The sequence below is a fragment of the Polistes dominula genome, unplaced genomic scaffold, assembly GCF_049000335.1.
Source record: "Polistes dominula isolate Pdom_NZ unplaced genomic scaffold, Pdom_raw_medaka contig_25, whole genome shotgun sequence".
In the NCBI taxonomy this organism is placed as follows: Eukaryota; Metazoa; Arthropoda; class Insecta; order Hymenoptera; family Vespidae; genus Polistes; species Polistes dominula.
Genome location: NW_028301094.1, coordinates 2,528,868 through 2,556,647, shown reverse-complemented (window position 1 = coordinate 2,556,647; position 27,780 = coordinate 2,528,868). Strand labels below are relative to the sequence as shown.

The 27,780-nt window shown below is 26.7% G+C and overlaps 3 protein-coding genes and 1 pseudogene across 10 annotated transcripts in view; 1 reads left to right on the top strand and 3 right to left on the bottom strand.

Moving 5' to 3' along the window:
- The first annotated feature begins 245 nt into the window (after positions 1-245).
- Positions 246-20,943, top strand: LOC107063781 (COMM domain-containing protein 4). The gene is made up of 8 exons (XM_089176417.1): positions 246-359; positions 14,299-14,349; positions 14,434-14,505; positions 14,611-14,690; positions 15,601-15,632; positions 15,830-16,030; positions 16,655-16,801; positions 17,137-20,943. Exons 2-8 carry the CDS (start codon positions 14,347-14,349, stop codon positions 17,172-17,174), a joined length of 573 nt encoding a protein of 190 aa, XP_089032543.1. The 5' UTR covers positions 246-359; positions 14,299-14,346; the 3' UTR covers positions 17,175-20,943.
- Positions 372-4,814, bottom strand: LOC107063780 (uncharacterized). Its single transcript, XM_015315870.2, has 5 exons — positions 4,436-4,814; positions 2,300-2,452; positions 2,090-2,217; positions 1,634-2,000; positions 372-1,545 (listed from the first exon to the last, which is right to left on the bottom strand). The coding sequence occupies exons 1-5, from the start codon at positions 4,533-4,535 to the stop codon at positions 1,172-1,174; spliced, it is 1,122 nt and encodes a 373-aa protein (XP_015171356.2). The 5' UTR covers positions 4,536-4,814; the 3' UTR covers positions 372-1,171.
- Positions 7,766-11,834, bottom strand: LOC149031202 (uncharacterized; annotated as a pseudogene). Its single transcript, XR_016177919.1, has 3 exons — positions 9,444-11,834; positions 9,141-9,328; positions 7,766-9,023 (listed from the first exon to the last, which is right to left on the bottom strand). The product of XR_016177919.1 is annotated as an uncharacterized LOC149031202 (transcript).
- The window catches only part of tinc (transmembrane protein tincar), a 193,659-nt gene continuing 183,315 nt past the window's right edge, over positions 17,437-27,780 (bottom strand). For 5 of the 7 annotated variants that reach the window (XM_089176408.1, XM_089176412.1, XM_089176409.1 and 2 more), the window contains 2 exons: positions 27,098-27,304; positions 17,437-26,679 (listed from right to left, as the gene is read on the bottom strand). In XM_089176408.1, coding sequence (XP_089032534.1) covers positions 25,612-26,679; positions 27,098-27,304 — 1,275 coding nt within the window. In that variant the 3' untranslated portion in view covers positions 17,437-25,611. The remainder of the gene's footprint in view (positions 26,680-27,097; positions 27,305-27,780) is intronic. The other 2 variants (XM_089176413.1, XM_089176415.1) reach the window with 1 other exon arrangement.

Sequence of the window (27,780 nt, the reverse complement as noted above, 5' to 3'; positions counted from 1 at the left end):
ATCAAATATATTGTTTTATTATTATAAAAATCTTAAAACTTACTAAATATACTTGAAAATTGATCCTAATTTTTTGTTTATAATCCAATTTATACTTCACGAACTTTATAATACTATTTGATTTAAATTTGATACGATTTATCAAAATGCGGAATAATACGTTTTGATTGGTTATACTATTGGCCAATCAGAAATGTATATGCTTGGTCTTGTCACGCTATTGGTTGAATATCTCCAGTAGTCATGCGACTGTTCACAGAGGAGTATAGAACAGTGTCGTAAACCTCAGAGAAACAAAATAAGAGTTTGTGACAGTGCAGTGTATTTTCCACCTGTTTTTGACTAACCTTAAAACATTAGTAAGTGTTAACTTTTTATTTATTTTCAACATTTACTAATTAATATAATAAATATTTATAAATATAATAATTATACTATTATACATATGTCTAGTTATAAAGAAAAGGAACAATTTATTTGGTTAGAGACTTCTTTTATTCTTTTTTTAATAAAACATTTGATTTATCTGTTATTATGTTAGCACTTATTTTTATCTTTTATCAATGATGTATAAAAATATCATCATTAATTTGTTTGTAACGTTAATAATGCATTTAAGATTTTAAGCTTCTTATTTAAGGTTAATTGATATGACAATCTATAATTATAGGTTATGTACATTGTATAAATGTCATTGTAAGACTGCTCAAGAAATAGAGATAATGCATAATTAAAAGATACAAAGTGATTGTTTAATTTATTTTAATTTATATTTATTTATATAAAGGATGTATTGATGATATCTATTTGTAATTTGGATAGAAACACACGTTCAATCATTATAACATTTATATATAGGCCACATAAAGAAGGTGCATATATTCTTTATTTATTTAATATAATTGTGTGAATGAATAACATTATAATTTAGAGAAAGTTATAGATTAGGTTTATGAATATCAGATATTAGAAAAAACATTAAAAAGGTTAATTACTTAATTGATCACTTAAAAATACGTATGTAGTAAACCGTAATCTAAAATAAATACTTTTTATGAAACTGAGAAGATAGTTCTTTTTATTTTTGCTAGGAATTAGTTTAAAGATTGTTTCAATGTCTTTGTAGAAGTTAATAATTGATTTCAATGATGTATATATATTCTACATCAGTTTATCCACCCCATGGAAAAAAGACTTTTCTTTCTTTTGTTGGATCATTATCATAAAGATCATAATTATTAGGAATGATTACAACTTCTGCATTTGTGCTTCTTTTACCACCCCAAGGTTGAAAGTGAAATCTTCTGGAGTATTCATTAATAGCTTTCTTTTCTAGAATTTGTAGTTGATCGGTTGGATTATTGTTTCTATCAATTACATCTTCGAAATTTATCGATTCGTTAGTTACAGGTAAATGAAACTCCTTATCGTTGTTTCTTTTTCCTCCCCAGCTATTAAAACCAATTCGTGATCTACTAGTTTTTATCAGAGCAGCACGTTTTTCATCTTCTATTTCATCCAAGATTGTATCTTCCGTTGTATCTTCTGTAACATTAGAAAATTATTAGATGATATATTTAAAATTGAAAATACAATTTTTTAAGTGAATTTATATAATAGAAGGTATGTATACCATTAGGTAAATAAAATTCACTTTTTTCTTCAGGAGTATTATCCACGTTTTTGTTTAAATCAGATTCTGAATTTATACTTCGTTTTCCTCCCCAACTATAGAATGGTGTTCTTCTACCAAAGTTGGGTAATCTTTTGACGTATTCATAAAAGCTTTGTTGAGCATCCTTATCAGAAACTGATTTGCTGCCTTTCGTCATTAAAAAACTAGCTGGATCATCCAAATGTCCTCTTTTGCCACCCCAGCTGTTAAATGGCATACGAATGGGTCTTTCAATCTTCGATGATCTGAAATGACCAACTCGTTTGCCATCACACCGACTGAAGAATGGATTTTTTATATCTTCCAATTCATTTGATTTATAGTTCTGTTTGAAATTATAAATATGTTAATAACGATGACAATTTATTGTTTTTGTTTTTTATAATATCATATAAAAAATATATTAAATCTTACTCGTTTATTTGTTGGTAAGTAAAGTAACGAGATGGTGGGTAGAATTTCGCTATTTTTCAAAACATACCAAAAATTACTCTTCGATCCTTCCACAAATCGTTTATTTATACTCTTTTGAAAATCATTGTCTAAAAAAATTGCAATATCTTTATTTAACAATTAATTTCTTATTAATTATTTGGGACACGTTACATTACACATTTCAATTACCTTTTTCATTATTAAGACTCATATGTAATAATCCTGCCGAATTAATATCCTTGTTAATATCTTCGAATGTTTGTTGAATCGAATCCGTGTTTTCGACATTCGGTGTTCCAATAATCGCGTCAGCCGTAATAATTAAAAGTAGTAGCCACATTTCTATAATAAAAAAAAAAAAAAAAAAAAAACAAATACAATTATTGCATTATATTTGAATCAATTTAGTTAAAATATTTCAATTGAAATTAGATTTTAAATGCATCATATATTTGTTTAGTTGAACACACGTGTACTTATTCAAATAAATAATACGAAATTTTCTAATTGATAATTTCCTTGATTCGAATAAATAAAATAATTGTGGTTTTCTTATTTTTTTTTTTTTTTTTTTTTTTATTTCATACGTTTAACGTTTTAAAATGATAATTAAAATAAATATTAAAACAAAATGAACGTTTCGTAGGGAACGTATTAAAGGTGCGCAGACGCGTATCGTTGGAGACTTCGATGAAAGGGCTGAAGTGATTTTCCGTAGCCAAAATTTTGTTATCAATCTTACGTTTAATCGAGAACGAAGAGAGCTATTTCTTTTTAATTCTTAATTCCAACTTGGTCATTGAGTAAAATAAAAACTTCAAATAATAATAGCCGACTTCTTGAACTGTTTTTTTTTTCTTAAGCGGCTTTGCTCATAAATACGATTGTTTCTTGTACACAATTAGCAGATTGTTTCTTTAAGCTAAATTGAGAAGAAAACAAAAAAAAAACTACAAAGGAAAAAGTAATAAAAAAAGGGGTTTTGTACAAGATTTGAGTTCATATAATACAGGTTGTTATGTTCATATAATATGTTTAATATTTCTTGTGTAATTTTTTTGTCTATCCAACTTTAATGCCCTTTTATTATTATTATTATTATTATTATTATTATTATTATTATTATTATTATTATTATTATTATTATTATTTTATATCGTTCTCATTTTTAATTTGTTCATCATCATTTCGTGAATAATTCATTTTATTATTTACACTGTTTACTTTTTTTTAAATGGAAATATATTTTTTGTTTTTTCTTTTTTTTTCTTTCATCCCTTCTTCTACTTTTATTTAACGAATAAACGTAATAGTTTAGTTTATTTATTCTAATTTGTAATTATTTTTGAATATTTTCATGATAACCACGTAGTATATAACGTTTTGACCGATTTTGAATTTTTCATTGACCAAATTCAAATAAAAACCTATTCACAAATGCAAACTTTTATTTACAACGAAAACGCATTCCTGGTTACTACTTGTGAATATTTAATCACACGATTTGATTCATTTCTAGATAAAGATTTTTTACGTGAATAAAAAATATATAAATATATCTCTCTAGAGTGTTTTAGTATTTAATAAATAATTTCTTTATGAAAAAAAAAAAAAACTTAATTTTGATATAAATTTTATAAATCGATATTAAAGTTTTTTTTTTTTTTTTCAATAATTTTAAAATACAAAAAATATTTCGGTGAAACAATATTATCGATTGTTAATAGTTATTCGCATAATTTTATTTTTCTTTATTTTCCATATATATATGTATATTTTCTTTTTTATTTTTTTTTTTTCATATTTTATTTTTCTTCTTATTTTGTTGTCGCGTTAGAGAACATTTTTATGATGTGCATTAATCGATCGATATCGAGAAATATGAGAGAGAAAAAACAGAAGGATAACAACCTAGTTGTTCATTTTATGCTTTGAGAAGAAGAGATTGCTGTTAAAATTTTGTCAACACATGCTTTCAAAAGCCGTAATAAAATCTTCACGTTAGTTTTTATAAATCATTTATGGTTGTTTTTCTTTTTTTTTTTAAAGTTAAACAATGTGACGGTATTTTTAGAACATTCTTATAATTAACTTTATTTTTATTTATCAATTTATTTATTTTATTTAAATAAAAATATCTTCACATGGATAAAAAGACAATTAAAATCAAACCTAAAGTTCAATATTTTCGTAACGTTACCAAATATCGAGTAATTTTATTTATAAAAAGATTGATCACACGTGTCTTGTAATAAATTACAAGAAAAAATAAAAACAAAATAATAAATAATAATAATAATTAATAAAAAAAATGTGATCACTTACCTAATTTAATTCCGTTAGATTTGTTACGAATATTTTTCACGTAGTAGATACACTTTGATTTTGTTTTAATTTCACTTTGTGCACTGATATTAATATACATATATAGAGATACAGATACAGATACAGATACAGATACAGATACAGATAATTTATATATTTGTATATTTATTTTTATTTCTAACGATAAAACTTCGGCGAATTAATAACGTGATATTAAGATCAGAGAGATGCGTAATGTAAAAAAGAAAAAACGAACTTTTACTTTTATTTTATCTTTTTATTTTTTTTTTTTTTCAAATAGTTTTATTAGTAAAAGCAATAGGACCCGGTGTGGTATAAGGTGTCTAATGGCAACTGGTGATGCGCGTCGTTCTTCTTATATGCTACCGGAAACTCGATTGCGCAAAATCGCCCCCTTTTTTTTTAGTTTCGCAAGCTTCATCACGCATTTAACCTCCCACCTTACTTATACCCCTTTTTCATTCTAACTTCATACATTCCTATCCATTCATTAGATTTTATCGTTCTCGCTTTTACGATTTTTTGTTGTTGTTGTTGTTGTTGTTTTGTGTGTGATTTCTATTACTGGATTTATTAACCCATTCGTATCTGTGAATTGTTTTTACATTTTTCTTACTCTCTCTCTCTCTCTCTCTTACTTTCTTCTTTTGTCTCTTAATACTTGTTTTTTGTTTTCTTTTCTTTATTTTTATATTTTTCGAATAAACGTCATGAAACACTTTAACTAAGAAGAAAGAACAAAAGGTTGTTGGGGGATGGGAATAAATGGAAATCAATTTTTTTTTTTTTTAAATGCATCAAAAATATCAAATGCAAGTATTTTATCTACGTTTGTAAATGAAATTAGTTTTTAAGTGAGTATTAAATTATCTTTGTCGTTATTAATTTTTCATTTCTCATAATTGTTTATATTACTACCATTACGTTATTAAGAGGAATTATCTTAAGGATATGATAAAAAGAAAAACAAAAAACGGGTTATGCTAATAATATTTTTCTATAATACGATAATAATGTGAATTTTTGTATAAAACACGTGTTACACGTTTTACAAATGTCTATCATAGAAGCTCCTATATATATATATATATTTTTTTTTTTCATATAAAATTTTGCTTTTTTATATGTTGAATTATTTCTATATATCAAGGTTCATGTACCTACGATATCGAATCGACTATTTGAATCGACTGTTCATCAATTTTCAGGATTCGACTAACGGGATCGAATTTGTTGCAAAATTTATACGGTTAGGTAGGATTTTACGATTTTACTTCAAAATTCAAAGACGCGTTTGAATGTTCTCGCGTAACTGGTGCATGAAATATTTATAAAAGTTACAATTTTACTTTTATTTTTTTTTTTTATTTTTTTGAACCTTTTTATTTTTTTTTATTTTTTTCTACTCGTAGGAGAAAACATTCGGCAATAATATTCATCGATTTCGTTTCATTGTGAAAACATTTTTTCTAATATACGTGTATTTAAATAACAATCGAAATATTTGTATAAAAATAGATGAATATTAAATTACAGTTAAAAAATAAAAAAAACTTAAAATATTTAAATTATCTAATTATTAATATTATTTTTGAAGCTGTTTTTTTTTTTTTTAATAATAATAAACGAGATCACTTTTTGCAATTTTCATTCATAATATTTCTAAAAAAAAGTTGCAAATTAATTATAAAAAAAAAATTACAAGGAGAAAGAGAAGAGGGTAGGGGGTGTAGCATGTGGTGATACGATACTTAGAAATATTATTTCTTTCTCATTGAAAGATCACCGCGTTCGTGTCGGTCGTAAATTTAAGTCGAGTTAAGTCCACGAGTTAAATTTCTTTAGAAAATATAGTCAATGTCATGGCCTCCTGATGACAAAATCTGTTATAACTTCGTCTAATATTTTTAATAAGTTAATACAAGTCTTGAACTAATTTATGAGTACATTAAAAAAAAAAACAAAATGTGATTATAAAATATATAATAATAATAAATTTTTTTCGTACAATGACACACGATTAAAGTTGTATAATTAACCCTTTGAGTGCTATGGACGCATATATACGTTTGGTGAAAATTATCAGAGTGGTCTATCGATGCATATATGTTTGTTTATATTAATGTAAAATAATGTAATGTTTATAATAATTAATTAAATTATATTAAATTTAATTTAAATAATATTAAATATATTAAAAAAGAAATATAATAAAAATAAAAATTATTTATAAATTATATTTAATCAATATATAAAAACTTTAATTATTAAATATAATTTATTATTAGAATCTAGTTAATAATAAACAATTGCGTTTCTACAAAATATTTTAGTTAAAAGTATTCAGCACTCAATGGGTTAATTGATATTTTAATATATCATTTAATTGAATTTATTGCATTATAATTATTTCATTTTAATTTAATGAACATATTTCTAATATAAATATATAATTAACAAATATATAATAATTAAATAGTTTGCCTAGAATTTTTTTTTAAAGGAAAGTAATGCTTGTATAACTCATCACGTGTTATATTCATACATGTAGTGAAGTAATGATAATAAAAATTAAAAAAAAAAAAAAAAAAAAATACATAAAAAGGAAAGAAACGACAAGATTATTTTGAGTTATTGAATTTAAACGTATATGTTAGAAGAGAAATTAATAATATCATGGTGCACTGAACAAGAATGACACATAGTACACGAGATTAATTCCGTTCAATTGGTTTTGTACATGCGAATGCTTCTCTTTAGGATTGACATTCTTCAGATGTTAAAATTCAATGCTACTCGTATTAATGGAAGGGAAGTATATGCTCATAAATGTAAATGTGCTTGCAAAAAGTAAAGTATACAACAAAAAAGAAAAAAGAATGAAAGAGAGAAAGTACGAGCATGTGTGTGTATATATTTGTATGTGTCGGGGTATTAGAAAGAAAGAAATAATTATTTTTCTATCGCATCATCATCAATTGAATCGCACACATATGTTACACACATATATTATTATTTCTTAACGTTACTTATTTATTCTCAGTTGTTTATTTTTACAATCTTTTTGTAATACAACTTTGTATAATTTTTATTACTACGTAATTCAGATTAGTTTGAATTGTAACCAAAAAATGATTGCAACCACAACATGTCTTTGTTCTCTTTATATTAATATATTATAATATTTTATTATTTATAATAATATTATTAATAATTTATATTAATAAATTATATTTCAAACAAAAAAAAAATAAAAGCAAGGTAAAACATTTTGTTGTTATTCAAAATAGAATATTATTAGCGAGTATATTATCGTTTATTAAGATTTTTAATAAGACGAGTAATCTTTCGTTCAAAATTCATTGCCCATTCAGATTTAAATTAATTGTCTTTTAAAAGATTACTCAAATACATTTTTTTACCTCTAACTATGTAAAACAAATCATTTTTTTTTAATAATTCTTCAAGGCTACTCCTATGATTTCTTTGAAACATGTTTCTATCGTTTTCCATGATAAATTTGATTAAATCTTTGCATAGTTCGATATTGCATACACCAGAATTGAACAATCGTTGATAAATTTGTTTAGCAGTCTCGATAGAATCCAATGATTCGTTATTATCTATTAATTCCTGTTGATCATTATACTTCAATGTTTTTTTACCTCTGGAAATGAAGAATGGTTCTTCGAGTATGTCGTAAATGTCCGAATGTTTGTCCCTTCGTTTGACATAATTAGAATCAAGTATTTCCCTTTCATCATTTTCCATCAAACGAATATTCTTTTGAGAATGATCGATAGAAGAACAATCGATATCATCGCAAGAATTTCTTTTCGTTCGTTTATTCGATAATGTCACGTTATCATTCGTTTTATTTTTTAACAAAGTACTTACATTTGTATTAATCGTCGTACTGTATGTTGGTACGTCAATTATCGTACGTTTTTTCATATTTTCCATAGTTTCTTTTTTGAAATTTGTATTCAACGACAATTCGTATAATTTTTTTCCACGAGTTAATACAAATGGTTCTTCAGTTTTTTCAAAATTACGTACCAAATCTTTCAATTGACGTGTGTCAAGTTTCAAAGTTTTCCTTCTGTCATCTTCCCTTTCTTTTGAAATCATTTTTTTTCATCCTATTGTTTTTACCTTCAACGAATTCATTCGTTTTTCCAAGAAACTTATCATCATTATTTTCCTTTTCTTTGTAGTAATACAGATTTTCTAATAATACCGAAGATTGTCCTTTGTTCTTTGGTATAAACGGTCTTTTCCCACGCGTCACAAAAAGGTATCCTTTTCGTTACGTATATCATATGGTATATTTTCTTCATAGTCTAATTCCATTTCAATCCATTTTGGTTCATCGACGTAAAACGGTTTAGGTATTGACCATTTCTCGATTTGTCTACGATACTTTCTAGAATTACATTTTCTCATTGATTTATTACAATCGTTCATTGACGAAAGATCGAACAATATTTTTAAACTTGGTGAACATTTGGATTTTTTTAAAATTGATTTAATTTTATTTGAATTTGTCTTCGTTAAATCGTTTTGACTGAAATCAACGAAAAACATTTGATTCTATTAATAGATTATTATTATTATTATTTTTCTATTCACGCGGGTGCGTATGTTACTACTGGACACTAATTTCAAATCACTTTGACTTTACCTAGTCCCAACATCCGAAAGTTTTTCCAAATCGAAGCTTTTACGATCTTGTCTGTTCTCATCCTCACGGGATGAACTACGTTCTATTAAGTTAGGATGAATATCCTCCCAAAGGGCTTGACCAGTTTTCTCGTTAACCCAGGATTGTTTTTCTACATCGTTGAAAGGTATTCTACGAAGATATTTTATCTGTAGAAAAGAAAAAAAAAAGAAACATTACAAAGGACTTGTTATTTTATTTTTATTTTTTCCTTAGCTAGATAATATTATATACAATTTTCGTTTTTATTTTTATTTTACTAACCTCCAGTCCTTTGGTTGTCACCATAACTAGTAATAATATTATCACAGTGACCATAGCTTTTCTCATATCTAAAAACGAATCATGATTTCAATTTCTTTAAATTGATTATACGCGAGTGACGACTACGACGACGACGACGACGACGACTTTGTCAAATTATATGATGAAAAATTTAACCCCGACCTTTCTTACAATCCCACTCTTATTCTTCCTCCTATCATTCTAATATTAGATATGTAAACATTGTTCTTTGATAGTAGTAGTAAGAATTGCACAGTGCATGCGTGGTTGAGAAAAAGGCAATGCGTAAACAAGTTAGATGGCCATAAGTGTTTTTCTATGATTTTCACGTGATAATGGAATGAACAATATTGTTTAAAAGATAATCCTTTTCTTTTTTTTTTTTTTTTTTTAAGTCTAAAGCCACGATTAAAATAAATCTTTGAAGAAACGTTGGTTTGTTTTCACGTTGAAAATTAAAATCTACGAAAATGTGGGACGAGTTTCGAATAAATTCAGTTACTTGGTTTAAGAACTTGATTTAAGGTTAAAATAATAAAATATTTAATTAAATGACGAAATGATTGTAAGAAATAGAAAAAATAAACAACAATCTGTTAGTTAAAATGATTCTTCGTTACGTGAATTTGTGTTCGATTTAAAAAAACAAAAACAAAAACAAGAAAGTATTGAAATTTTTCCGATCCATACTTAATCATGCACGTGACTTAATTAACAATTGCGTTTTTAATAATGATGATTTTAGTTAACCCTTTGAGTGCTATGGACGCGTATATGCGTTTGGTAAAAATTACTAGCGTGGTTCTTCGACGTATATATGTATTTGTTAATATTGTATATTAACAAATTGTATATAGTAATATTATTACTATATAAATATATAGTATTATTGTATATATAATAATGTAAAATATAATATAACGTTTATATTAATTAAATTAAATTATATATTCACACATAAAGAAAAACTTTAATTATTAAATATAATTTATTATTAGAATTTGGTTAATAATAAATTATTCCGTTTCTATAAAACATTTTAAGTAAAAGTATTCAGCACTGGAAGGGTTAACCCTTACTATACAGTAATCCTGAAACGTAATATCAATCACTGTATAACATAAAGTTGGATTATTAATTCACGTCAGATTACCAAAAATAAAGCAAAATTGGTAAAATGGGAGGATGGAATGATACATTTAAAAAAAATAAAATAAAAAACCCTGTATGTTGACTCCCAAAAGGTGGTAAAATTTATGGTATTTAATAATATTGGAAAGGTATGATAAAATAAGGTATTCATATAAAAGTGAGACTCGAATCGTTACACACTGTATATATATATATATATATACATATGTATATATGTAATAATATAGTACTTGTTTTTTTCATTCGTTCAGTACTCTCTAAATAAACTTCTAACATAATAAGTAGTCCGATAAACAACGTCATTGGGGCGTTTCTCGGTAACACTACTACGACGTATGTTCTCTTGTCGATAAAGTAAAGAATATCGTGCAAGATAAGTAATACACATTGGCGATAAGTCGGACGTGTTTTAAGTGGAATGACTTCGCTACGCTCGATCAGCCGCTTAAGTGAAACGAGTCAGGTTTCAGTCAGACCAAACTAACCCATCCCCTTCTTCTCTCTCTCTCTCTCTCTCTCTTTATCTCTTTTTGTTCTTCTTTTCTGATCTTTTTTTTTTGTCTGCTTCTTCGTACCTGTTGCTCCTTCAAGTTTTGTTTTCTTCTCAATTTCTTCCTATCTTTTTATTTGCTTTTTTGTTTCTTCTTTGTTTTCTCAGCGTCTTCTTCTTCTTCTTCTTCTTCTTCTTCTTTCTATTTTTTTCTCTTCTACTTTGAACTTTTAACTTTTTAACGCGAAACAACAACGATTAGAACACGTTGGAATCCTCGAAGAGAATGCCACGAGCGACATTATTTCAAGTGTATTTATGCTACTTCCATTTCTCTTCTTTTTACCATTCCATTGTGAAATAATTTACGTTGCGGTTCGAAGATTTGGTGAATTGCATTGGGAATATTCTGGCCTTTCTTTCTACTATAACGCGAAGCCCACGTCAATCTTCTCTGGTCAGCAAGTACAAACACAAACACAATGTTTCTTCTTGCGTTATATACACACACACACACACGCTCGACAATCGAATCTTGTATATTTAGGTTTGTTTTAAGGGAAATATGCGTTTCTATACAGGGTGATCGTTGATTACTTTTTTTTTTCTGTCTCCATTATGTATGATTTTTTCATTTTTGAAAAAGAAAATAATTATTTGAATGTAAATAGAATAATTCATTACAATGCAATTATCGTAAAAAAAAAGAAACCATGTTCGTTGCATGAATTAAATTTAATTTAAATTAGGGGTATATATATATATATATATATATATATATATATTTTTTTTTTAAATTTAAATTTAAGAAATTAATTAGATCGAGAAGAATTCTACTGTTTAACAAAATATTTTCTTATTTTATAATATTTATAGAATTATTATTCTTTCATTGTTCTTTCTTTCTTATTTTTTTGTTTTTCAATAAGATAAGTAATATTGTTATTATATTTATTATTATATATTATAATTATATTTATTATTTTATATATATATATATATATGCGAGGGATTTGGTTAATACATCATTTAGATCGTCGTATATTTCAAGTGAATATTTTGTTTGTTTATAAAAATAAATTGTACGTCGACTTAATGATTAAAAACGAGAAGAAAAATAATTTCTAAAGCTTTACCGAGAGACACCCTGTATATATATCTGTATTACGTATAAACCGTTTGCCATTTTTCTTTACTCATGGGATATCATCGGTGGACTTCACGTCTGATGTGAGAGCTAAGAAAATTTTGATTATTGAAATAGTAGTAGAATAGAATATTTCTTTTATACGCGTGTATCTGCAGTTATGGATTCGAACATCGTAAAATTATAGTAATAAGGGCCTGATGTGTATTGTAATTATAAAACGGACGGATTTAAAATAACATTTTAATCATTTAAAAGAACAAACAAAAATAAAACTAGAAGAATAAGGAAAACAAATATATATAAAATAAATATGTAATCAAATGTATAAAATATATCAAATTACTAAGGGTGCCCTGCCACGTGTTGCTGTGGCTCACAATCAGTCTGATACACACGTCTTAGTGTGTATCGACTGTTGTTAGTTAACGAAATTACCTTATACCGCCATCTGTTAGAATTTTATCGAACTAACAGGGATAATCATGACTCTTTGTTAATAAACAAATAATTCGCAATAAAATAATATTGCGATTATAAATTGAGATATAAACTATCCTATCTTTCAAGTTGGATGAAACTGCGCACAGTGTGTAAAATTTTATTAAAATCGGTTCAGTAGTTTAAGAGTCCATTGCGGACAAACAACGTGACACGTAATTTATATATATTAAGATAATATATAAAATAAATATGTAATTAAATGTATAAAATATATAAAATAATAATATATAAATAAATATGTTAAATATATAAAATAATAGTATATATAGTTCTAGAATAAAGGTAAGAAAATATTTTTAATATAAACAAAATATATACAATAAATATACATATAAATAAATATATAAAATTCTAAAATAAAAATAAGAAAGTATTTTTAATATAAAAAAAAATTGTAAATAGATCTTTTATTATTTCGTTATTTGTACTTAAGCTTTTTGGTTGTCTATTTCCTTTTTTTTTTATTTTGTTTATATTTTATTTTATTTTAACTTCCTTTCTCCTTCTTTCACATTTTCTTCTTTTTTTGTCTTCTTATTTTTTTTATCTTTTTTTTTTCCTTTTTTTTTTTTTGCAAGTAATACGATTGACAAGATAAGTTCAAAACAAAGTGCTAGTGCGCTAAAGCTCATTACCCTTTCCCTGAAATATCGTCGATTATTTTTCCCGACGTTTTAAACGCCATGTTTTTGATATTTCACGACAGGATCTTTTTTCTTTATAAGTTTTTTATTTTTCATTTTTATTTTTATTTTATATAACCTTCTTCCATAACGTGTGATAAAAAAGAACAACGAAAAAAAAAAAAAAAGAAAAATATACGTTTGAGAAAAGTTCAAAGATCATTCATTCGTATTAACATAAATAAAAAATATACCTCGTAGAGCACCGAACGTTTAGGTATAATTCTAAATATGACGAACTTGGTTCGTTTAATTCGAATGTTCAAATACGTCTGATATATGTATCCCCTTGATTCATTTGTTTTACGATTATTAAAATGGGATTTTACCTTTTTGTACGAGACGTTTGACAGCAACGACTAAACCTGAATTATTTTCCCCATGTAATTCTAAATAAAGTTGATCACACATCAACATATTCGTGCACATATTTAGGAATAATATAAAATGTAACTAGAATAACCTACACAAATTTTAAAAATAATTATGATAATAATAATAATAATAATAATAATAATAATAATAATAATAATAATAATAATATAATAATATATAATAATATTTATTATTATAAAATTAAATTTAAAAATAAAATTTAAATTAAAATATAAAAATAAATAAATTAAATTAAATTAAATAGAAAAAAAAATAAAATAAAATAAATTAAAATTAATTTACAATAAATATTATATAATAATAATATTATTATATAAAATTATAATATTATAATATCATGTATTAATTAATGAATTAAAAATATTAGTAATAAATTAGTAAATTTGTTATTAAGTAAATTTATTGTTAACAAACAAATAAATAATTATATTGTTAGGATTTAATTTCTGTAATTTGTTTCAGTTATCAATAAAAACCTACGAGAGATTGTTTGAACAAAATTAAATCAAAATGGTAAGAAAGGAGAAAAAAGATCTTTTAAATATTATTTTATAAAATTGTTAATTTAATTGTTAATAATAATTATGAATTTTGCAGAAATTTCGATTTTTGGGAGACGGTGATTGTCCCGATTGGCTTTTAGCAGAAATTAATACACTCTCACGAATGGTTCGTATTGAATTATTTTAAACGAAAAATTCATTAACTTTTCATTTATATATATTACGTTATATATATATTTAATAACATAATATTGAATTTTGTTTTATACAGACATCAATTAAAATGAAAACCTTAGGACAAATTGTTATGAAGTCATTGACGGAAGGAGAATTGGATGTAAGTAAAATACAGTATAAACATTATTTTAAACTTTTTATTGAATATTTTCACTTTCGCCATACTGCATTTGATTAAATGTCATTTACATGCCATGTTTATCTGAAATTTTACACGCTGTTATATAAAGATTTAATATATTTAAAAGATGTCACATTCTCTATTTTTTTTCATTCTATGCTGAAAATTTATATTTTCGTTATTTTCCAATATTACAAATAATTGTTAATGAAAAAAAATTCGAGAAAAATAATAGAAAAAAAAAATAAAGCAACGAAACATAATTCCATGCAATATGGTGTGTAATTGTAACAGTGTATGTGTAAAATAATATAATATTTATTTATAATGATTTTATTTTTGTATTTTTACGTATCAATGTATTTCGTTGAAATTAGGGGTGGAAAAAAAAGATGGTTCGTTGAAACAATCATCGTTAAATATTGTCACCCTTATTTTTTGATATCTTGTTCAATGTTTTAATATTAATTTGTAAATTTTATTTGTAGCAGATAAAAAATACAACTGTGTTTTTTTGTTGTTGGATTATTATCATTATCTTTTTCTAATTTATGTCATTTTTTTATTTGATGGTGTGAATAAATTTTCATTGTGTTTGTTATTGTTATTTTGTTTTGCTATTTTATAACCCATATAATACCATATTTTTTCTATTTCATAATTTCACTTTAATCACCGATGATTTATCAGAAATTATTGTTTGTTTTACATAATCATTTACTTTTATTCTTATATGCATTGTTTATGAATTATTTATTAAATTATTATTAGAAATTGTTGAAACATTTTTACAAATAACTCATTACAATTCCACATATTTAAAATCACATATTTTAATAAGATAATTACATTAAATATATATGTATACTTATTTATTTTATTTTCATTAATTTGTAGGAAGAGAAATAAAAAAATCACACAGGATGCAAAGCTCGGTAAGTTTAAGCTTTGATTTTTAATAATAACAGATATTAATCATTATTTAAAAAAAAAAAAAACAATACCATATTTACTATCAAGTAAACAAAATACAAAATATAAGCAAATTGTTAAACGTTGGAATAAAAAAAAAAAAAGAAGTGAGATGATCATTACAGAGAGAAAAACCAAACAAAGTGCTTTTTCTGCGAAGATATGAGCGATGCAAAAGCTATGATAGCAGCTTTGGAATTGATCTTCACATCATCAGCACGTTATGGTGTATCTGCAGCTGATTTGAGTAGCGAATTGCAACAATTGGGTCTTCCAAGGGAACACAGTACGGCTGTTGCAAGAATTCACACAGATTCTTGTTCACAACTTACAGCTACTCTTTCGTCTCAATCTTTGAGAGGTTACATTTTGTATTCTCATTTATTTTTATTTTTTAATAATAAATTAAACGTGATACGAAATCTAGTATCTAGTAATTATAGTATTTATTATTATATATATAATTATAGTATACTATTATTATATGTAATTATAGTATAATAATTAGTATATTATTAGTAATAGTGCTACTGTATAATAGTATACTATAATAATATGTAGTATATAATTATATATAGTATGTATTATACTATATATAATAATAATTATATATTATATTATATATAAATATAAAATATAAATATATATTATACTGTATTATTATAAATAGTATAATATAGTAATATTATAATAGTAATATATAGTAATATATAGTATAATATATATTACTATATATTACTATTACAGTATTATAAATAATTATATACTATATATAATTATAATTTTAGTATAGTATTATATAGTAGTACTATTACTTCTAATATTAGTACCATTTAATATTTATTACTCGATAAGAAACAAAAGACAAAAAAATAATGAATAAAATTTATACAAATAATAAATACAACATAATTTATTATATAATATATTAATAAAGAATAAAAATTGAATAAACTTAAATATATATATATATATATTTATACAGTGAGCCGTTTATCATCGATCAAAGTTGTATCCTGCGACAGTTCTTCGCCATTTTCAACAGTCAGCTTGAAAGTTAAGAAATTAGAAGGAAATGAAGAAGAATCTACGATTAATATTTCCAAGGATGACGTACAGGTTTTACTTACGGGTAAAATTTTCATAACACAATCTTATTTATCAATTATATTACAATTATTAAATTATTTTAATCAACGTATAATAATATATTGAGTTTGTTTAAAAAGTAATTTCATTTTTCTTTTGTGAAAATGAAGACAATTTTTGTATCGAAGTTAAATCTAGGCCTTTCAAGTGGACATAAAAAGTTGAATTTGATAAATTTAAAGTCTTATCGATCTCACGTGTTGTTATTTGCCAGTTTGCATCAACTAATGCAACTTTATTGTATCAGAAAAAAAAACAAAATTATTTTCCGAACAACCCAATATATTACTTGACATTAATAAAGAATTATTATTTCAGAACTTAAAAGGGCTCGTACGTTGATGGAAAATCTTTGAAAGAAAAATAAAAAACATATGACACTTTATTTAATCTATCATATAAGAAACGTGAAATGGTTTCGTTCAACGAGATTGACATTTTTGTGATGATACGTGCAATCAAGATCATTGAACGATAATTGCAATTATCAATAGAGAAGAAGAGAAGTAGGGGTGGAGTGAATCGTCGTTAAAATGATGAAAAGAAAAAAACGATTTTTTCTTCGTGAATACAATTGTAAAGATGTTTAAACTAAAACTCAAATGAGATCTTCGGCGATCCGTCGAATAATTTATCTTTATTCTCTTTGTAAATGAATATACAAAGTTTACATTTAGTTTAATGGTTTATACGATGCACTTGAATAATATTCATACATTGTGACAATAATAATGTCGCCGTTTATTATAACTGCGCTTTATCTCGTTTCTTCGTTATTATTTCCTCCGCTTTTCACTTGTCGTTCCTCTCACTCTCTCATTCTCATTCTCATTCTCTCTTTCTCTCTCTCTCTCTCTCTCTTTCTTTCTTTCTTTCTTTCTCTCACATGTTCTCGTTCACTATCTCTCACCTTCACACAACAATTCTTATACATCATTACTCATTGTCGTCCTTAGTACGATTGGAATGATCGGAGCACGTGGTGTTAAAGATCTTATCAACGATTTCAGCGTTTAAATCACGAAGGAAAATTCTTAACTAAGCGAATTAATTAAGAATTACCTTAAAAAACGTATTTGTTTTTTTTTTTTTTTTTTAATCATCGTATATCATCGAATTGCTTTGTTGCATCAGCCTTCGTTCTCATTTCATTGAATTTCATTCGATTCTTTAGAGACGTTGCAATGCAAATCTAACGATAATAATAATAATAAGAAGAAGAAATAATAAAATAAAGAACAAAGAAAAATAATAATAATAATAATAATAATTGTAGTAATTATTTATCAGTCGAAAGAGGGTTAGATAGCGTGATTTTAACGATGCAACTGAAAAATATTGTATAAAAAATATACATACATATATAATATATATATATTTTGTATATAGGCCCAAACATTTCGACAAATTACTTAACGTATAATCAAGCGTGCTATTATTTATTATTTTTGATATTCGTAAATTAGAATCTCTCTTGTCACATTTTCATGATTTATGTTTTTATTTTCCAAGTTAACACATTACGTCCCATGTGCTGCACATATTTGTGTTTCATTGAACTTCACGAAAATCCCATGTTGCACATATTTGTACGTTTTATTAAATTTGACACTCAAACACTTGTATATGACAAAGAATTTCTGAAGCTAAAAAGCATTTCAAATATAATTATTTATTTGTTAATTTGTCCCAGTACTAGAAGAAGTTTTAGAAATAATAAATTGGGAAGTAATGTGTTAAGAATATCAAGAAGAACAAGGTGATATGAAGATGATCGATTAATCAATCGATTTTTCGTACAATGGACAACGATGCTGTTCTTAGCAAAACGAAGGATATATTTTAAAGAAATTCGTAGAATGGAATACCTTTGGCATCGTGTGCTCCTAGAGTATTCTGAGCGCGCAAAGCGGATAGTGTTAATTGTAAATTTGAATAAATACCAAAGCTAGTCTAATCAGTCTTTATACAATTATTCGTACACATTTTCTTTCTCTATCTCTTTCTCTCTATCTCTCTCTCTCTCTCTTTCTCACTTTCTTTCTCTCTCTTTCTTTAAATTTCTCTCTTTCTCTCTCTCTTTCTCTCTACATCCATTCGATTCAATCATTAACTATTTACAGTATTTGAAATGGGTTGCTCGCGAACGACCTATGGATGTATTTATGTATGTATGTATGTTTTGTATGTATGTATGTATATATGTATATTTTTCTTGTCTTTTTTTTTTTTATTAAACAGCACTCTTTCGCGGTTATACCTTCGCTTTTAAAAAACGCGATACTCGGAGGGCCCAGAACGGTCCTTTTTCTCGACGTTAATTATACTTTATTAAAGTGTAAGATCTATTATTATGTGATTAGAGAACTTGGCCGATTAGAAACGGACTTCATTTTTGTTTGTTTGTTTTTTTTTCTTTTACGAACGAACTTTTGTAACACGTTTTTTTCTTTTTTCTTTTTGGATCGTATGCCCATGAAGCACCCTCTTTTTCTGTCGTTTTCTTTTTACTTATTGGGTTTTTGTCTTTCTTTTTCTTTTCGTTATTTTGAAGAAGTTGTTTCGGAAGATCATATGATATATATACATATGTTGTGTATATATATATATATTGGATTTGATAATATGGAGTTCGGAGCCATCCTTTTTTTTGTGGACAATGTGTGTGTCTCTACCGTTGTAATCTAAGTTTTCTCTAGTCGGATATCTAAGAAAGGAGACGAGGACAAATTTTTATGATCGTTGACACTGACGACACGCTAAACGTGGTAAAAAAATAATTCTACGAGAGTCGTGCCTACCATTAGCACATTTTCTCTCTTTATCTTTCTTTCATTCTTTCTTTCTTTCTTTCTTTCTCTATCTTTTTGTTGGATTTAGAAGATTAGAATTTGATGATTTCACGTCGCTGCAATTTTTATATTTTCTTTTTTCTTTGTTTCTTTTTCTTTTGTTTTAAACGCTCAAAAAAGTTGCGTTTATCAAAAGATAGATGATTTTATTCTCTTACTATTTTTATTTGAAATCATTTTGTTTTTTTTTTTTTTTTTGGTAAACTTTTTAGAATATAATTGTGAATATATATAAAAAAAAAAAAAAATGAAGATAATTAAGATTGAAATTCATGAAATTTTAGCAGCGACGCGATTCGCAACACACAAGGGAAGAGTAAAAGTTTTCTTTTGCATTTACAAAAATTCCTATCTCTTGTTTTTTTTTTCTTTTTTTTTTTTTCTAACATTGAAAGAAAAACGGACGTTAGCACATTATTATTATTATAATTTTAATTATAATTTGCATTCGTTGAAAAGGGGATTCTTTGGAGAGTATTTTAAACAAAAAATCTCTCTGTTAAATTGAATTTTTACGAAATATTTCAACATAATTTGATAAAGAATCCTTCAACGAGTACACACAGAGAAAAGACATATGTATACACACACATACACATTTATATATATACTATATAAGTGCTCGTCCTTATTACACAGAGAAATTCGTTGATAAAAATGTTGTTGTTGTTGTTGTTAGTTTAAAGTGTTAGTTTTTTTCTTTGTTTTTTTTTTTTTTTCTATACCAGATATGAATGAAATTTACATATGTGTCGGTCTTTTTGAAAAATCTAGAAGAATAATTATGTTCATTTATCTATTTCGTTCATTTTACTATTTAAAAAAATGACATGGGTTTTTTTTTCAAAAAGGACGATTTAAGGATGAAAGATTTGTCAGTAAAGAGTGTTCATTAGAATTAAATGTCCTTTTTTTTTTTCATTTCTTTTCATTTTTTTTTCTGATCAATACTTCTAGAAATATTGCCAAAGATTCCCGAGAAAAGTGTGAAAAATACATGGTCCTTGCGCAGATTGATGATATGTACAATCGACATGTCGAAGCGGCGTTTTTTTTCTTCTCTTATTTATTCTTTTTTGTTTGTTTTGTTTGTTTGTTTGTTTGTTTGTTTGTCTTCTTCATTGAAATCGTAGAAAAAATGTGTGCGTTTGACTCGACGCAATTAGTGATTGTGAATTTGTATTTTTTTTTCTTCTTCATTTTTTTGGTCGTCTAAAAAAGTATCCGCTTTTACAGTTTTCTTTTCTTATTTTTTTTTCTTTTTTTTTACAAACATAGAATACGCTAACTAAGCTACGAAGAAAATTTTGTATCAAAGAAGCTACTGCAATCCTTTTTCTTTTTTTATGCCGTCAGTTTTCTCATTTTGCTGATTATTTCTTTTTAGTCATCCTTCCTTCTCGTATCAAAGATTAATTCTTGTCATTTATTTTCTTGTTCTGTTTTTTTTTTTTTTTTTTTCATCAATCATCGTTGAGTAGCTTTAACATTGTTTCATCCACCCTAAGAAATGTTATTTCCATTTTAAGAAAATGTTTTTTTTTTTTTTTACTATTTAGTGAAGTGTATCCTAAATCTCGTCGTAAACTAACTCTCTTACAGATTTGCACAGATTTATTATTATTATTATTATTATTTATTTATTATTATTTATTATTATTATTATTATTATTTGTGTAATAGCTGCTCTCGTATTTAATCTCTACGTTTTCTTTTTTGTGTTATTATTATTTTTTTTTTATTTCATCTATTTAATTTAATTTTTTTTTTTTTTAAATCATCGTGTTTAAAGTTGTATCTTCGTTACTACTGTCTTCATTATAGTCAATTTATAAATATTCGGTGCATGTGCTTCATAAAAATACTTTCGTTCTCATCGAAAAAGTGAATAAATCTCATTTCAATTAATCGATCTGGAAAAATAGTTTCTTCTTTTTTTTTCATTTTTTTTTTTTTCATCTGGCATAAAGGATCGAATTTATGCTTGCCCCATTGTTCATATGGTAGGATATTTCGATTTGTATATTTTTTCTTTTTCTAACGTATTCAATGAAATTCATCGTAAACATTGTCAAACGTGTTTAATTTTACTGTCGGGTTTAAGACAAAGATAGTAACTGTGATCTTTTGTTTTTTTATATTTCTTCTTTATGAAAATATGATAATATTAATTAACAACTTATAATTGCACGTAAAAGCGTGCGTTTAATTATACATTAATATTTCAAGAACAATCAAACACGATATATATATTTATATAATAAATATTAATATATTAAATATTATTATATTAAATATTAATATTTATTTATATGTATATATATATATTTGTCTATAAAAATTAAACACGTTTTTACTGTCAAACAATGTAGAGTTCATTTTACACGTCGAAATACTAAATCCTTTTTTTCTTTCCTGTTTACCGCCATTGAGAAATCTTTTTGATCGGTAAAAAATTACGACAACTTCAAGTAGTATGAATTATTATTATTCTTTCTCGATTCTTTTTCTTTTTTTTTTTTTTCAAAATACCAAGTGTGCTTTTTTAAGTCAACTTTTCTCATATTTCTTTTTTTTTTGTTTGTTTTTTTGTTCACGTTACTCGGCCATTTTATTTTTCTGGCACACATAACCTAGTTCTCCACAATTAGTATAATTTTCGATCGCGTGGTTCGTAAAAGCGATATTATATATAGTCGCGAAAGAACGCAATTTAACGAACGATAAATTTTCAATGCGAGTTTAGGTTAACTCCATTATTATTATTATTATTATTATTATTATTATTATTATTATTATTTATACTTTTTTTTTGTTCTTTTCTTTTTCTATTTCTGTTTCCTTTCTTTTTCATTTTTTTTTTCGTTCTCATTTTGTTTTTGTTTTGTTTAACGACTTAAATGCAAGTGTGATTACCATCGGGGAATTAACATACGTTAGATAATATCTTTTTTCACCTCCCCCTCTTCCTCCTCCTCCTCCTCCTCAATCCCTTCTGCTCCCTTTTTTTTCTCTTTTTTTAATTTTAATGTGTGAAAAGGACGAAATAGCATGGCAGTCGATAAAATAAGTAAATACGAACGGAGATTTTTTGTAATTCTTACGATAATTGGCAGTTATCGTTCATTCCCTTTTTTACCACTTAACCCCTACCCCCACCCCCTCAACACCCCACATTAGCCATCTTCAATTTAATTAATCAAATCGTATACGCCGATATTGAGTAATAATACACTTTTGAGAAATTTTCTTTTCTATATTCTTTCTCCTTTTTTCTTGATTTTATTTTTTTATTTTTTTAAATTTATTTTTGTTTATTTTTATCAATCAATTTTTATTTCTGTCAAAATTTGTTGCTAGAGAAATTTGTTTTGTTTGCTTTTGTTCATTTGTTGTTGTTGTTGTTGTTTTTTTCCTTCTCTTTTGTTTTGTTTTCTTTTCTTTTTTTTTTTTGTTTCTTTTTAAAGTAAATCAATCGCAAACGCAATTAAATACAAAAATCGAGATAAATTACTCTTATTAATTACACAATTGATATTATTAAAAATAATTAACAACGTGTTACGCAAGACTCGGCAATATGCGCAACACACACGATCGTTATTTTCTACATAGTTATATAACTATAATTAATGTCCATTATTTCCCCTTTCCCCTACCCCTTCCTTTCCCTATACCCCACTGGAATTATTTTTCGGTGATTCTCATTTTATAGAAACGTTGTTTTTTTTTCTTTTTACGAATACCGTCCTACATACGTGCATATTACTTTGAGGATATTATTTTTTGTTTAAATCCACAATGAAATATTAATAAACAAATCACGTTGGTGCATTCAACGATGTATGCTTTTTTTTCTTTCTCTCTCTCTCTCTTTGTTTATTTCTTTTCTTTTTGTTTTATCATCTTTTTAACGACAAAACCATTTAAAATCGTTCCATTCTTAATTTCTTAAACATACGCAATATATATAAAGCATTAAAACGCGATTCAATCATAGAAAAGCATTTTTATCTTAACAATTAATCTATGTCGCGTTTTATTTATTTATTTATTTATTTATTTATTGTATATACGTATAGGAATAAAAGATTCGTTCGTACGAAAGGGGAGTCATTGTTAATTTTTTTTTCCTGATCAACAACGCACGGCATTGCTCGAGAAAAACACAATAATAATAATAATAATAATAATAATAATAATAATAATAATAATAATTTAAATTTAAACAAATAATATCAAATAGACTAATTAATAATGGAAAAAGGAAAATAACAAAAGGAATTGGACATTTTGTCGGTCTCCTTTTCGATCATTCTCGAATCAAATTTTTTGATGATCCGAAAAACAAGTGAAAAATAAAAATGACCAAACCCCCTTTCTCCCCGAATGACAATATTATACACGTAGTAGTAATATAATATTAAACAAAATTTACAAAAATTATTAATAACTATCAGTAAAAAATAATAATAATAATAATAATAATAATAATAATAATAAATGTTTAATTAACGATACAAAAGATTTTATATGCTTACAACACGGATGACGCGAGCTTGATGAGCGTATTTTAAAAAAAAATCTCGCTCCCATTTTTTTTCTTTTCTTTTCTTTTTTTTCTTTGTTTATAATTATTAACTATACTTAATTCATTCTATACACGCGCACGAACCTTATTTTTTAAAGCGATACGATTAAATCTTTAATTCTTGTGTCTGTTTGTTTATCTCTGCTACATATCTGTCTGTCAGTCCGTTCCGTTTGTCTGTGTGGTGTGAAATTTGCGTGTGTGAGTGTGTCTTTTTTTGTTTTCTCATCATTATCATAACACATTGTATATAATTATGCTTCATTTCATTTACGTTATCTTCTTTTCTTCCTTCTCTAATAATTTTTTCCAACATTTAAACACGTGGCACGTAACCCTCCCCCCCCTTTGTTTATACATCGAACACTTTTTCGTAATAATAATGATAATAATTATCATTATCATTGAAACGCAAAAGATTTATCATAAATTATAAATATATCTTAGCGAATGGAACTCGAGATTATGGGAATAACTTTTCACGATGACTAAATTTGAAAATTATTATTACGATGATCAATCAACAACCCCTTTTTTAAAAATCAACGTTCATCTATTTTTTTTTTTTTTTATTGCAATTGCATTAAATAGTTATTACATTTATTGTGATCACAAATACGGGATATGTCAACGAGAGAATCGTTATATTTTATTCATTATACTTCCTCCCTTAAATATTATTATTATTATTACTATTATTATTATTAGTATCATTATTATTATTATTATTATTAGTATTATTATTATTATTATTATTATTAGTATTATTATTATTATTATCGTTAATATTTTCATGATAGCCACCGCGCCAAGAAAGTTAAAAATTCTGGAAAGAATTTTCATATACAATTTTTCAGAAAAAATGATGCGAGTGGCAAATGATTGACATGATATGTTGACTGCATTATTTATGAATTCAAAAGATTGAGTCTGAAAATACAATAATTTCGAAGACCATCCTCGCAAGCGTTTTCTATCTATGACGACGATTAAAATCTGCTAGCAGAGAGATACGTTTACGAGATTAGATGAACGTTGATCGAACACAGAATAGTTTTAAGTCATCCTGAAAAGTCAATTCATCTCGAAAGTATGTGTGAAGACTATTCATTTATTTTTCCTCGCATCGTTACTTCTTCGACCTTGGGTCTACAAGAAGTGTCCTATCGATGCTTTTATATCTAATGCGTTCTACGCAAAGCGTTTCATAAATTCGAGTCCTTTATTGGGGAATCATATTAAAATCTAGATCCATGCAAGGATCATCGCAGTGTCAGTAAGAACACGACGAGAAATTGCACCACCAGTTCCTCTAGAAAATAATATTTCAGATTGAGGAATCTGTCACATTTAATGTGGCAAACATGTATCCGAGTCTCCGCTACTAGCCATTGAAAAGTTAGCCGAGTCTCGATCGCTCTGTTGTCTGATCTGAGCTGTTACCGACAACTTGTTGTTGTTTTGTGGTGCTTGCGGGAAGGTATGGTGACCTGGCAAAGCCCAAGGCTGAGTATGTAGTTGAACAGGTGGGAACCTTTTAACGAAAGGATTACCAGGACCACCGTGTATCAGCCTTACACCGTTGTGATGTGACGGTAACGTCGTATGAGCTGGTACAGTCGCGTGAACCTGTGGTGGTACAAAGGTGTGTCTTGGCACGGATCCACAGCTCCCTGTAGAACCGCTCATGTTCGTGCCAGCCATACTGTGTGATGCATGTGGTAACGGCATGGTGGAACAATGTGGATAAGTAACGATTGGTTGTGTTGGGTAATGGGGTAAGGTAGCTGAAGATGCTTGAATACGAATATCATTACTCTCCGTAAATGAGGTCATTCTCATATTGGTAGACCGTCCAAATGGTTCTTCGTTTGGATTTAATGGTTCAGTTAATTTAGTTCTTGACAATTTACGACGTATTACGACAGTCGCTTCGTTCGGATTCTCAAGGATGACAGCTGGACAGCCACCTGTGAGCTCGTTATTGCCGGTGTTGTTGAACAGAGGTATGTGATTCGCATATTGCGGAGAGGAGAATGACTGACTGGTGCCTGGCCGACTGTTGGGTGGTGAAAAAGTTGTATTTGCTGTTGGTGGTTGTGTTCCACGTTGAAGCGAACAGCTACGCCACTGTTCTCGCGGTTCTTCCCGCGTTTCACCAGTTAAATCGTCCACGCTTGTTGCTCGTCGTTGAGATGAACTACTTTGACTGACATTGCTTGCGTTACTTGCATTACTGTGCACACCGCTTGATGATGTCTCGCTGTTGCTGCTAGTATTACTGTGTCCTATTACAGAACCAGTACCACCGGCATCCAATGGCGGAGAATTGGAAGAATCGGAACGTGGTGTTAACTCGTCATGTGGCATACCGGAATCTGCTCTGCGTAAACAACGTGGTGTTTGCCCACCGTTCATCTGAAATAATTCAATAAATATCAAATTGATGTTTAAATGAATAAATATATGTTATATATATCAAAATATGCAATATGCATGATCAAAAGACGTATACATAAACGATTAAACTTCAGATAGCACAGGTTTTTTTTTCTTTTTCTAAAAGCTTACCTTCATGCATTTTTACACGAATATATTATTACATGTTACAGGAGATTTTTATTCAAATTATTACAACGGGTTTAATCTAATCTTTTCTTGAACATGTTGATCGTCACTGCAAAGCATCGTTCAAATATTTTGAGAAATAAAATCTTATAGTTTAAGAAGATAACATTAATGTATTATGATAACAATTAAGATGATAATATTACAGTGACGATCTTAAGTGTGCTGACGATGTGCTGGGTTAGAGATCGTGACACGTTAGTAGTACCTGGGGGTTAGTGGTTAGTAGCGCCGTGGCAACTTCAGTGGTCGGTGCAGTAGTTGGAGTCGGAGGTGGCAACGGAAGTGGTTCTGAAGCGGGATCGGGAAGTGGATCTGGTGTTAAGAGGGGTGAGGGATCACCCTCCGAGGGTTGCAGATCGCGATTAGCGCTCGCGTAGTACGTCACTTGGTCATCGTTCACGCACTCGAGCAGCTGTTAAAATTCGTATTATCGTTAGTGGATTACGTCATTGTTTATTATTATTATTATTAAAATAAAAAAATAAGCGATTAAAAAAAAAATAATATAAAGTTTTGCATAAAGTTTGGAAGGTAAGCGTTAAGTTAATGGTAGTCATTCTATAATTATTTACATTACTAATCTAAATTATTTCAATTATTTAGTTAATCGTTCACCATACCGAATTTGGATAGTGCTATAATCATTTTAAGAATTGTTATTTAATTACAATTATTAATATTCGCTAATTGAATTATGTAACTAGTTTGAAACATGACATTTATGCATACACATAACACAAAGCCTATTTATGGGGTTATTTAAGTTAGCTTGAAAATTCACACATAACTAAATGTTTTCTTTTTTATCTAATTCTATGATCTATGTATTATGTTGCACAGATTACTCTCTTCGTTTTCTAAGAATTAGGACAATACATTAGTATACGA